The following is a 12,601-nucleotide window of genomic DNA, read 5'->3' on the forward strand; positions in this document are numbered from 1 at the left end:
CCTAGGTCCTGTTCTAAGCTCTTGGGACAAAGCAATGAACAAGCCAAACGGCTGTGCCAGGCGCCGAGGGAAGCTCTCTGCGTCAGTCTTTCTCATTCAATCTTCATAACATCCTTGTGCCCAAATACTATTATTCGCCCCATTTTATGGACGAGCAAATGATGGCTTCGAGAGGCTTTGATGGCAGAACGAGAAGTGGCAGGCATGAGACTCGAACCCACGACCCTTTTGATTTTTCGCGGGAGCGCGCAGGCGGTGGGAGCGTGCGGGACGCCCCACGGGGACGAGCGCGCCGCCGTCCGTTGCCATGGTCCCTCGGACGCTCTCCCGGAGCTTCTGCCTGCGGCGCGCGTCACGTGACCGGAGCCAATATGGCGCCGCCCAGGGTGCTTCACTGCCCACGTGGTTCCGGCAGCTAAGATGGCGGCGGCGGCCAGCCCGTCTTCCATGGAGTCGGCCCCGCGGATCATGCGGCTGGTGGCCGAGTGCAGCCGCTCCAGGGCCCGGGCGGGCGAGCTGCGGCTGCCGCACGGGCCGGTGGCCACTCCGGTGTTCATGCCAGTGGGCACGCAGGCCACCATGAAGGGCATCACAGCCGAGCAGCTGGATGCGCTGGGCTGCCGCATCTGCCTGGGCAACACCTACCATCTGGGTCTGAGGCCGGTGGGTGGGCTCTGCCCGGGCGGGGCGGCGGCGGAGGGTGCGGGGCCCTGGGGCAGCCCCTGGGCCCGGGCCTGCCTCCCAAAGTCAGTCAACAAACGCGTACTGAGCATCCCCGGTGGCCCAGGCCTTGCGCTGGGCGTGAGGGAACGGCGGGGAGCGAAGCTGGCCAGCTGTGTCCCCTAACATGAGCCCCAGGGTCGCATTCAACCGTAACCTGACCCTTTCTTCCCCGAACCCAGGGCCCCGAGCTGATCCAGAAAGCCCACGGTCTCCACGGCTTCATGAACTGGCCCCACAATCTGCTGACGGTGAGGTGGGGTCGGGGCCGGGGTCCGAGGGCACTTCTCGGAGGTGGAGATCCTCCCCCACCCCGCTGACAGCCCCGCGGGGGGTTCCCCCCAGGACAGCGGCGGCTTCCAGATGGTGTCCCTGGTGTCCCTGTCCGAGGTGACCGAGGAGGGCGTCCGCTTCCGCTCCCCCTACGACGGCGAGGAGACCCTTCTGAGCCCCGAGAGGTCCGTGGAGATCCAGAACGCGCTGGGTGAGCGCATGCGGGAGCCGCCCCTGCCCCTGCCCCTGCCCCCGGCGCGGAGGGGAGGAGGGCCCGCTCCCCTGTGCTGCGTGGCTTTGGGCAAGTCACTGCCCCTCGCTGAGCGTCGGCGGATAGTCCACACGGATAATGATGTCGCGTCGGTAAATCTCTTCGCAAGGCGCCTGGCATGTCGGAGCGTTTATTAGTATTGTTATTACTGTTATTTCTCTTAAATAGCCTCGTAACTGAGCAAACATGTTGAAATAATGGAGGCGACCAGGGCGATGGGGCGGCTTCGATGGTGACAGTGAAGGTTTTCTCAGTCTGGTAAAGGGCTCTGGAAACACAGGTCAGCCCTGCCCCAGCGTTTATTCTGTGGCCTCCGCTGCAGCTCTGGGCTGCATGCTGGTGTGCGCCATCCGCGGGACTTCCAGGCTATGAGGGAGACAGGCGTCGGTGAAAATGTCACAATTACAAAGGGGAAAAAGGGACCGGCAGGGTGGCTGAGTGGTTAAGTTTGTGCCCTCTGCTTCGATGGCCTGGTTCGCCAGTTCCAATCCTGGGCACGGACCTACACAGCGCTTATCAAGCCATGCTGTGGCCGCATCCCACATATAAATAGAGGAAGACGCTCACAGATGTTAGCTCAGCAACAATCTTCCTCACCAAAAAAAAAAAAGTGAACTGCAAACCATGCCCTCCCCACGCTCATCCTTTATCTATCTCCTCCACCCTCATAAGTTACCAGTGTATCTGGTTTCTTCTATATCCTCCCAGAGCTTATGCAAATCCAAGCAAGTTCAAATCTATTCTGATTTTTCCCATTCGGAGAGTGTGTTATTTATGGCACATTCTTCTGTACTTGCACTTTTTTTAATGATGGAAAATTTCAAGTATATACCAGGATGGATCCAACCCCAGTGACCTGTCACCCTGCATCACCCACCACCAGGTCACGGCCATCATGCCTCATCAGTGTCTCAGACCACTTTCTTCTCCAGTGTTATTTTCCGATAGAATTTGTCTGAGGTTGGTGTCATTTCGTCTTTAAATGTTTTGTAGAATTCTCCAGTAAAAGCCCTTGGCCTGTGGTTTTGTTGTGGGAAGATTTTTGATGACGAATTCAATTTATTTAACATGTTGATAGGGCTATTCAGACTTTGTGTTTCATCTTGTGTCTGATTTGGAAAGTTGGAGTTTTGAAGGAATTTGATCATTCCTTGAACTTTATTTCAATGTTCGGGGCATATAGTTGGTCACAATATTCTTCTTTTAAATTTTTTCTTTCTTTCTTTCTTTCTTTCTTTCTTTCTTTCTTTCTTTCTTTCTTTTTTTGGTGAGGAAGATTGGCCCTGAGCTAACATCTGTGCCAGTCTTCCTCCACTTTGTATGTAGGATGCCGCCACAGCATGGCCGATGAGTGGTGTAGGTCCACACCTGGGATCCAAACCTGCGAACCTGGGCTGCTGAAGGAGAGCGCACGGAACTTTAACCACTCAGCCGTAGGGCAGCCCCAGGAGTTGGTTTTTTAAAACATAACCACATGGGGCCGGCCCAGTGGTGCAGCGGTTCAGTGTGCACATTCTGCTTTGGTGGCCTGGGGTTTGCCGGTTTGGATCCTGGGTGTGGACCTGGCACCGCTTGGCAAGCCATGCTGTGGTAGGCGTCCCACATATAAAGTAGAAGAAGATGGGCACGGATGTTAGCTCAGGGCCAGTCTTCCTCAGCAAAAAGAGGAGGACTGGCAGCAGTTGGCTCAGGGCTAATCTTCCTCCAAAAAAAAAAATAATAATAAAAGTAAAAAAATAAAAGATAACCACAATACCATCATTTCACCCAAAAACAATTAACAATAATTCATTAACGTCATCAAACACCTGGCCAGTGTTCAAAGTTCCAGTTGTTTCATGGTTGTCAGAATTTCTTTACCATCTGTTTCAGGATCCAAATAATGTGCAGATACTGCAATTATTTGAAAGCTCTTTGAAGTCTCTTTTAATATATACTATATACATTAAATATATAGTTTCTCCCCCCACCCCCTGTTAGGCAGGCAGGCAATTTGCTTCTTGAGGAAGATGGTTCCTTTGCCCTGTGGTGGTTCACAGAGCCTGACTTTTGCTGGTCGCGTCCCCATGTGTCGTGTAACAGTTTTCCCCGCCCTCCAGCTTTCCTGTAGGTTGGAACTTGGATCTAGAGGTTTGAAGCCAGATTCAAGTTCTTGTTCCTTTTGGCGAGACGTCGCTACAGTGTGTATTTCCATCGGGCGCCTAGTGTCTGTCTTTCCTGTTGGGCCATCCTGCTGCTTGCCTCGGACCAGGATTAGGAGTTCCAAAATGATGATGTTCTAACTCTGTCATTCTTTCTTCATTTCTTTTTTCTTTTGTTTTTTTGGTGAGGAAGAGTGGCCCTGAGCTAACATGTGTTGCCAATCTTCTTTTTACTTGAGGAAGATTGGCCCTCAGCTAACATCTGTCCCCATTCTTCCCTATTTTGTATGTGAGATGCTGCCACAGCATGACTGATGAGTGTTGTGTAGGTCTGCACCCGGGATTCGAACTGGCAAACCCTGGGGCCACCAAAGCAGAGCACATGAACTTAACCACTGTGCACTGGGCCAGCCCCTCTCTTTTCATTTCTTAGCCAGATTACTTCTGTTAAGCAAAACATCCCTCACCTACTCCTGGGAGAACAAGTAGTTCTGTTCATATAGGAAAAGTGGGATTCATTCTTTTCCTTTTTTTTTTTTTTAACCAGTTTTCATGGGTTGATTACATAGCATCGTCGAGCAGTGACAAGCTAGTGTTTAGTTTTTTAGAATCACCGTGACTCATGGGTTTAAACATATTTGATGTGTCCCATTGCACTTAAAATCCTTATTTTTTTGATTAATTTATTTTTTTGCTGAGGAAGACTGGCCCTGAGCTAACATCTATGCCCATCTTCCTCTGTTTTATGTGGGATGCCTACCACAGCATGGCTTGATGAGCTGTATGTAGGTCCACGCCCAGGATCCAAACCCACAAACCCCAGGCTGCCAAAGCGGGGTACACAAACTTAACCATTATGCCACCGGGCTGGGCCCTTAAAATCCTTATTGATTCTCAGATTGCCCTGTCTTTGGCTAGCGTGGTACACTGTGCTTTTTTCCCATAATGATACATCTTCGCAATAGTTCCTTCAGCTTTTCTGACATATAGCATATAAGTCCACAGTCCCTAATCTGAAATTCGTGGGGTCAGAATTCAGAATTTTCCTATTTTAGGAAGACATACCATTTGTTACACAGCACCCCAGTGGGGTCTGGGGCAACACCCTGTGATCTCACGCTTCACTTTTGTTTTTCCACATTTTTTTTTTTAAAGATTTTATTTTTTCCTTTTTCTCCCCAAAGCCCTCTGGTACATAGTTGTATATTCTTCGTTGTGGGTCCTTCTAGTTGTGGCATGTGGGACGCTGCCTCAGTGTGGTTTGACGAGCAGTGCCATGTCTGTGCCCAGGATTTGAACCGACGAAACACTGGGCCGCCTGCAGCGGAGCGCGCGAACTTAACTGCTCGGCCACGGGGCCGGCCCCCATTTTTTCACATTTTTAAAGACTGTGGTAGGGCTGACCCAGTGGCGCAGCGGTTAAGTGTGCATGTTCCGCTTCTCAGCGGCCTGGGGTTCGTCGGTTTGGATCCCGGGTGCAGACATGGCGCCGCTTGGCACACCATGCTGTGCTAGGCATCCCACATATAAAGTAGAGGAAGATGGGCATGGATGTTAGCTCAGAGCCAGTCTTCCTCAGCAAAAAGAGGAGGATTGGCAGCAGATGTTAGCACAGGGCTAATCTTCCTCAGGAAAAAAAAAACTTGCAAAAAAAAAAAAAGATTGTGGTAAAATGCACATAACATAAAATTTATTATCTTAACTTTTTTCTTTTTTTGGGTGAGGAAGATTTGCCCTGAGCTACCATCTGTGCCTATCTTCCTCTGTTTTGTATATGGGTAACATCCACAGCATGGCTGACGAGTGGAGTAGGTCTGTGCCCGGGAGCTGAACCTGCGAATCCAGGCTGCCAAAGCAGAGCGCATGGAACTTTAACCACTAGGCCATGGGGGCGGCCCCCATCTTAACCATTTTTAAGTGTCCAGCTCTGTGACATTTGCATTGTTGTGCAACCATCCCCACCATCCGTCTCCAGAACTTTCTCATCTTCCCAAACAGAAACTCTGTCCCCATGAAACACTAACTCCCTCCCCCCGTCCCCCAGCCCCTGGCCCCACCGTCCTACTCTGAATTTGACTCCTCTGGGGGCCTCATATACGTGGAAATGTGCAGTATTTGTCGTTCTGTGTCTGGCTTATTTCTCTGAGCATAATGTTCTCAAGGTTCATCCATGTTGTAGCATATGCCAGAACTTTGTTCCTTTTCATGGCTGAGTAATATTCCACGTATGTCCATATCACATTTTACTTATCTGCCATAGGACACGTGGGTTGCTTTTACCTTTTGGCTCTTGTGAATCACGCTGCTATGAACATGGGTGTGCAAATACCTCTTTGAGACCCTGCTTTCAATTCTTGTGGGTGTACACCCACAAGTGGGTTGCTGGATCATATGGCCTACACTTCACTTTTATCGCATGAACACTTATGAATCTTCATACTAAATCCAATTTTAAAAAAAGATCAGAACTGGCTTGGGTTTTCCTGCCAAATGAGTGTGCCATAGGCATAAGAAAAAGCCTTTGAATTTGAGAAGTTCCCGGATTTTGGAAATATGGGAAAGGAACCTTCCGTGAAGGGCTGGACTGTGTTTATTTAACCAGACCCCTGTTGCCAGATGCTCGGGCTCCCACTGTGCTTTGGCTGCTACAGTGCGATGAAGCACTTGGTACACACATCATTTTTTTTTTTTTCCCGAGGAAGATTAGCCCTGAGCTAACATGTGCCGCCAATCCTCCTCTTTTTGCTGAGGAAGACTGGCCCTGGGCTAACATCCGTGCCCATCTTCCTCTGCTTTATACATGGGATGCCTGCCACAGGATGGTGTGCCAAGCAGTGTCATGTCCGCACCCGGGATCCGAACCAGCGAACTCTGGGTTGCCAAGCAGCGGAACGTGTGCACTTAACCGCTGTGCCACCTGGCCAGCCCCATGGAGTGGGGTTTTAGTCTGTGTCCCAGGCAGCTTTTCAGCTGGAGGGAGGCAAGATCGGATGTGCGTTTGGAAAAGCTCCCACTGGCTGCCAGATCGGGGGCTGCGTGGGAGACTGCAGGACCCGGTGACGGACTTCTGGGGTCCAGCCCGTCCCCATTAGGAGGGGGCCTTTCCCAGTGACAGAGCTCCTATGTCACCCGCCCCCTCCAGGCTCGGACATCATCATGCAGCTGGACGACGTGGTCAGCAGCACGGTGACGGGGCCGCGCGTGGAGGAGGCCATGTTCAGGTGTGTGCGTGTGTCAGGGGAGGGGTCCTGCTCCTGGAGCCGTGTCCCCCCAGCCCTCGCCAGGCCCTTCCTACAGGTCGTGACTGAGGCCTTCCTACAGGTCGATCCGCTGGCTGGACCGGTGCATCGCGGCCCATCGGCGGCCGGACCAGCAGAACCTCTTCGCCATCATCCAGGGTGGGCTGGACGCGCATCTCCGCGCCACCTGCCTCGAAGGTAGAGCCACGTGCCCCCCGAGCCCCCGTGGAGCGGGGCTCCTCCATCGCAGAGGGCCCCACCTGGGCCTGGCATGGGCTGGCACTCACACGGTGGTTGTTAATGGGCGAAAGGGCCGTCCAGGCGGGAGCAGCGGCCGAAGCAAAGGCCTGGAGGCAGAATGGAGTAGAGAGTGCAGAATATCAGTAATTCCAGTAGCTCTCTGTTCTCAGGTGTCCCCCAGGCTCCGTGCCAAATGCCCGGCACGGGTCGACCCCTTGGCTTTTCATCACCATCCTGTAAGGTGGGAACTATGAGGTTCCCAAGGTTACGGAAGGGGAAACTGAGGCCCAGAGCTGTTCAGCCACTTACCCCAAGCCACACAGCTTGGATGTTGCAGACGTGGGATTTGAACCAGGCCTTGGGCTCTAGAACTTACGGCATTAACCGATTCATGGTCCTCTTCTCTCCCCGGGGAGTAAGACACACAGGGTCAGGAGCGAGGGGTTGGGCCCGGAACATTGTGCTGACAGCGGGGGGCCTGGAACCCCACATTGAGGTGCTGGGGAGCCATGGAGCGCTATTGAGTGGGAGAGTGACAGGAACCCAGGAGCATCACAGGACCATCCCAGGAGGACCGGAAGCAGGAGACTGGAGGAGTTAGTTGCCCAGCAGAAGGGTGACAGTGAGGCCTGAACCAGGGCTGTGGCCGTGGAGACGAGGTGGGGGCAGAGATGGGGCTCAAAGAAAGTGAGGTGTCATGGGCAAGACTCTGGATTCTGGAGTCTGTCGGGCTGGATCCAAACCTCTGATCTGCTCCCACGTGGCTGTGCTTCCTTGGGCTAGTGGCTTGGCCTCTCTGAGCCTCACTTTCTCCCTCTGTAAAATGGGAACATTCTCCCAGTGTCATGGGGTCAAAGGGAGGAATAATTGGGAAACTCTTCAAAGCGTCCTCCCGCCTGCAGCTGGCACCTTGTGTGCCGTTGGGAAGATTGTCCTTGTACTCCGCCCCCCACCCAGCTCCCCAGTCCAGAAAGTCTTTTTAACGGAGTCCCACAGTCAGAGATTCATTTCACGTGCTGCTCCGTCCGCATGGACATAGATGACAGCAGAAACCAAGGTTCCGTGAAACATCACCCTTATACGTGACAGACTTTTTGCTTTCTGGTATTTTCTGTTTTCTTTCATTTAAAAAAAAACAACCACCCCATCGAGCCCCGTTAAATTCACTGCTCAGCCACCTGCGGTGTGACGAGTGCCCCTCGCTGCCCCCACGGCGCTTCTCACAGTGCTGCGAACCACCGGGTGGCCCTGGGGGGCGAGGGGGACCTGGGAAGCTGCATTTGAACCAGCTGATTCTGCTGCGCACTCAGGCTTCAACACCTGGCCCGAATAGAGGAAGGTGGGCACAGATGCTAGCTCAGGACAGTCTTGCTCACCAGAAAACACAACAAAAAAAGCCGGTCCCAGACCAGGCCTGCCTGCTGGGTGCTGGGGCCTCCACTGGGTTGAACTGGGCCCCTGGGCCAGGGACAAGCTTGGGCTTTGAGGCCAGACCCGGGTTTGAATCCAGCCTCTGGCATATGTGGCCTCAGGCTAGATGAAAACTGCCGTCCCCTCTCTGCAGCTTGAGCGTGATGGCCCATTTCTTGTTTTTTTTTAAATTTATTTTTATTTTTTATTTTATTTTATTTTTTTAGAGGAAGATTAGCCCTCAGCTAACATCTGCTGCCAATCCTCCTTTTTTCGCTGAGGAAGACTGGCCCTGAGCTAACATCCGTGCCCATCTTTCTCTGCTTTATATGTGGGATGCCTGCCACAGCATGGCTTGCCAAGTGGTGCCATGTCCGCACCCGGGATCCGCGCCAGCAAACCCCAGGCCACCGAGAAGCAGAACGTGCGCACTTAACCCGTGGGCCACCAGGCAGGCCCCTTGTGGCCCATTTCTAAAATCCGGATCGCCCAGGAATGCACTTCATTGGGTGGCAGCCCCCCCGACATACACACACACTCACTCACTGACACACACAGTCCTATTCTCTCCTCCTGAGGGACTTGGGGAGGACTGGGTGGGCAGGGTCTGCCCTGGGCAAGGGGGAGGACACCCTGCCTTTTGCCTGGTCCCCCTCACCTCGCCCTGTACCCGCAGAGATGACCAAGAGGGACGTGCCTGGCTTCGCCATCGGGGGCCTGAGCGGGGGTGAGAGCAAGAACCAATTCTGGAGGATGGTGGCGCTGAGCACAGCGAGGCTGCCAAGGGACAAGCCCCGCTACCTGATGGGGGTCGGGTATGTGGGGGAGAGGGGAGACAGCGCCACCCTGGGGAGCGGATTCCTGGGCACCCCTACCCCCCCACCCCCACCCCGGGTTTGGGGGAGGGGAAGGATGGAGGCCTGCCTGGGAGGGGACAGAGGACAGGTCCTCCCCCTGAGGGCGGTTCCGAGGGGGTGGGGGAGTCTGGGGGTGGGCGCTGGGTGTGCAATGAGGGCTTGAGGTACTCTGCTCCCCTCCCCCCACGGCCCCACCCCCAGCTATGCCACCGATCTGGTGGTCTGCGTGGCTCTTGGATGCGACATGTTCGACTGCGTCTTCCCCACGCGGACGGCGGTGAGGCCCTGGGCAGGGGGCAGACAGGGGCGGGGGCCTAGGTGCCAAGATGGGGGGGGCGTGGGGGGGCCAAGACCCCGTTGACCCGCCTTCCCCGCCCCCCTCCCCCGCAGCGCTTCGGCTCCGCCCTGGTCCCCACAGGGAACCTGCAGCTGAAGAAGAAGCAGTATGAGAAGGACTTCCGCCCCATCGACCCCGAGTGTGCCTGTCCCACCTGCCAGACGTAGGGAGGATGGGGACTGGGGGTCGGGGGAGGGCGCGGAGGGGGCAGGACCCTTGTAATGCTGAGCCCCTTTCCTGTCCCCAGGCACAGCCGGGCCTTCCTGCACGCGCTGCTCCACAGCGACAACACCGCCGCCCTGCACCACCTCACTGTCCACAACATCGCCTACCAGGTGGGCGGGTGGCCGGGCGGGCACGGCGGGGGGTGGCGGGTCGGGTGCCTGCGGCGACGCTGACACCTTTCCCGCCCTGCAGCTGCAGCTGATGAGCGCTGTGCGCGCCAGCATCGTGGAGAAGCGCTTCCCCGACTTCGTGCGGCACTTCATGGGCACCATGTACGGGGACCCCACCCTCTGTCCCACCTGGGCCACGGAAGCCCTGGCCTCTGTGGGCATCACGCTGGCATGACCCAGCTTGAGGGAGGGAGGGGATGGAAGATATTGAAGGATTCGCATTTTTTATTATAACTTAGTGTGTCTGTGCCTTCTTGGGGAGGTGGCCTGTCTTGGTCCCCTTCCTGGTCTGAGTGTCACTGAGGCTGATATTTCCCCCTCTGGTTGATAATGACAAGTAACTATAGCAGCAGCTGGTATCTGGAAATCACCTGGCACAGCCCAGCATGCATGTCACCATGTAGGAAGTACCCCAGAGTGGGACCTGCATTGTTCCTGTGGCTCAAGCCCCCCCAGCCACCATGGGGGTGGACACTGTTGTCTTCCTCCCTTTTGTTTTTTTTTTTTTTTTGGTGAGGAAGATTGGCCCCGAGCTAACATCTGTTAGCTCGCAGAGCGTGTGAACTTAACCACTGTGCCACCGGGCTGACCCCCTTGTCCTTCTCCTTTTTACGGGTGAGGAAGCAGGCCCAGAGAGGGGAAGTCGCTTGCCCAAGGTCACCACCGAAGAAGTAGCTCATGCTCTTTGCCTTGACCCTTGGCACATGTGGCCTCATCGTCCCGTCAGTAAACACAGGGATGATGACAGTGCAATGCACTGTTCTCAAAAGCTGTCGTGTATTTAAGTCTTGCCACCTTATGATACAGGTATAGCTACGTTTCCCATGTTACAGATGAGACAGGTTCAGAGGAATGAAGTCACGTAGTCATTATCACCCAACAAAATAAATAGGTCCAGGATCTAACCCAGATAGGACCAATTACAGACCGAGTCCTCTTAGAAGAAAGGTTTTTCATTTGAGAAGTAATAGGATTGTAGGATCCACAATTCAAACAGCATAAAAATGCAGCTACTTTGTTCAGTCTGTGTATTCTTCCAGAAATTGTCCATGGGTACATTTCTTTTCATGAATGGCAGCGTCCTTTACATACAGTATTCTCCCTTGCTAGTTTTTTCTTTTTCTTAGTATATCTCAGATTGTTTACACATCAGTACACGAAGACTTCCTCAGTCTTTTCTGCAGCTGTTGCATAGTATTTACGAGCTCCATGTCGGGCAGTTAGGTGTCTCCAGGGTCTGTGATTGTGGTCAAGGCTGCAATGCCAAACCTTGTGGGTCGTTTTTCTTAAAATTCTTCCACCCAGCCCCGCCTCTCTTCCAAGAGGTCAAGGGTCTCAGTGCCCAGAACCCCCACCGTTGCCTGCATAATCACGTGCCTTTTCCGGGGGAGAGGATCCGTTGAGTTTCGCTGGAACTCAGAAAGGTTCAAGGGGCCGGGGAACGACAACGGAGCGTGAGCCGCATCAACACGGGGCGTGAGCGGAAAGTATTCCTAGGAGAGGGCACGGCATTTGCAAAGGCGTGGAGGCGTGACTTTATGGTAAGGAAGGTGGGAGCCAACGGTGCAGGGCTAGTCCGCCTCTCCGGGAGAACCGCTAACATCGCCTGATTCTCACCCTGAAAGCGCGGCAGGACCCCGCGCGGAGAGGTGGTTTGCGAGCCCGGGGCCGAGATGCATCCTGGGACTTGTAGTTTTCTCTAGAGCCCGGAAACTCACAGGTGACGGTCACCACCGGGTCCCACCACGAGGTGGCGCCCTGCAGCGAGTACGGTGGGCCTTACCCTGTACTCCGAAAGACAACAATCACAAGTCAGAACGGGGGATTCTTTGATTGACAAACATAGTTTTCAGTCAGAGTCAGGATTCGGATGTTAAAGCCCGCCCTCTCTCGGTTTGTTGGCTGATGGAACGGAGTGATATTTATATAAACCAATGGGAAATTTTTAGGGAACTAGGTAGCGTGAAGTGACAAACCAGTGTCTAAGAATCGATCCCTAATATCATTGGCCAGCTTTGTTGACTGGCGTGTCTTTCTGCCAATAAGACTGGAGGATTTTTCTGCGCCCCCCATCGGGAACTCCCCCAGTGGGCGGGGCCAACACGCCTTTTCCCGAAACACCGCCTCCCAGCCTTGACAACTCACTTCCCGCCGCTATTGGCTCTTACACAATAGCGACAGCTCTTGCGTCCTATCAGTCCGCGAGAAGGTCCCCAGGGGGAAGACTCACTCACTCGTGAGCCCGTGCCTCGCTCTCATTGGCTCGTGGGCACGAGTGGCAGCGCGGCCGGCCAATTGGGGGCGGCGCGACGGCTTTGGGCGCAGCCCCGGGGCCCCGGCGGGAGGTCGCTCGGGTCGGGTGTCGGCTGAGAACCGGATGAGGCGGCGACCGTGAGGCCGAGCCGGGAGCGGGCGTCGCGCCGAGGCCCGGGCGGGCGGGGAGCAACGGCCGCGGACGCCGCGGGGCCGCATCGTTGAGGGCCGGGGCGGGCGGGGAGCGCAGGGCGCTCGGGCCGGGGGCCGCCGGCGCCATGGGCAACCGGGGGATGGAGGAGCTGATCCCGCTGGTCAACAAGCTGCAGGACGCCTTCAGCTCCATCGGCCAGAGCTGCCACCTGGACCTGCCGCAGATCGCCGTGGTGGGCGGCCAGAGCGCCGGCAAGAGCTCGGTGCTCGAGAACTTCGTGGGCCGGTGAGCGGGCGCGGCGGCGGGCGGGC

The 12,601-nt window shown here is 55.0% G+C and overlaps 2 protein-coding genes across 17 annotated transcripts in view; both read left to right on the forward strand.

Annotated features, from left to right (window-relative positions):
• The first annotated feature begins 367 nt into the window (after window positions 1-367).
• QTRT1 (queuine tRNA-ribosyltransferase catalytic subunit 1) lies at window positions 368-10,117 on the forward strand. Of its 2 annotated transcripts, XM_070492006.1 has the most exons (11): window positions 382-663; window positions 903-971; window positions 1,066-1,204; window positions 6,548-6,626; window positions 6,727-6,842; window positions 8,644-8,718; window positions 8,971-9,109; window positions 9,353-9,428; window positions 9,542-9,651; window positions 9,736-9,823; window positions 9,906-10,117. In XM_070492006.1, exons 1-11 carry the CDS (start codon window positions 421-423, stop codon window positions 10,056-10,058), a joined length of 1,287 nt encoding a protein of 428 aa, XP_070348107.1. In that variant the 5' UTR covers window positions 382-420; the 3' UTR covers window positions 10,059-10,117. The 2 variants fall into 2 exon arrangements, with proteins under 2 accessions (XP_044608035.2, XP_070348107.1); XM_044752100.2 differs by lacking the exon at window positions 8,644-8,718 and having other exon boundaries at window positions 368-663.
• A 2,164-nt stretch (window positions 10,118-12,281) lies between these two features.
• DNM2 (dynamin 2) overlaps window positions 12,282-12,601 on the forward strand; it is a 78,860-nt gene continuing 78,540 nt past the window's right edge. For 6 of the 15 annotated variants that reach the window (XM_070492007.1, XM_070492010.1, XM_044752917.2 and 3 more), the window contains exon 1: window positions 12,283-12,575. In XM_070492007.1, coding sequence (XP_070348108.1) covers window positions 12,415-12,575 — 161 coding nt within the window. In that variant the 5' untranslated portion in view covers window positions 12,283-12,414. Of the gene's footprint in view, window positions 12,576-12,601 lie in introns of all 15 variants that reach the window. The other 9 variants (XM_070492009.1, XM_070492008.1, XM_070492011.1 and 6 more) reach the window with 4 other exon arrangements.

This window comes from Equus asinus, chromosome 20, assembly GCF_041296235.1.
Source record: "Equus asinus isolate D_3611 breed Donkey chromosome 20, EquAss-T2T_v2, whole genome shotgun sequence".
NCBI classification, from domain to species: domain Eukaryota; kingdom Metazoa; phylum Chordata; class Mammalia; order Perissodactyla; family Equidae; genus Equus; species Equus asinus.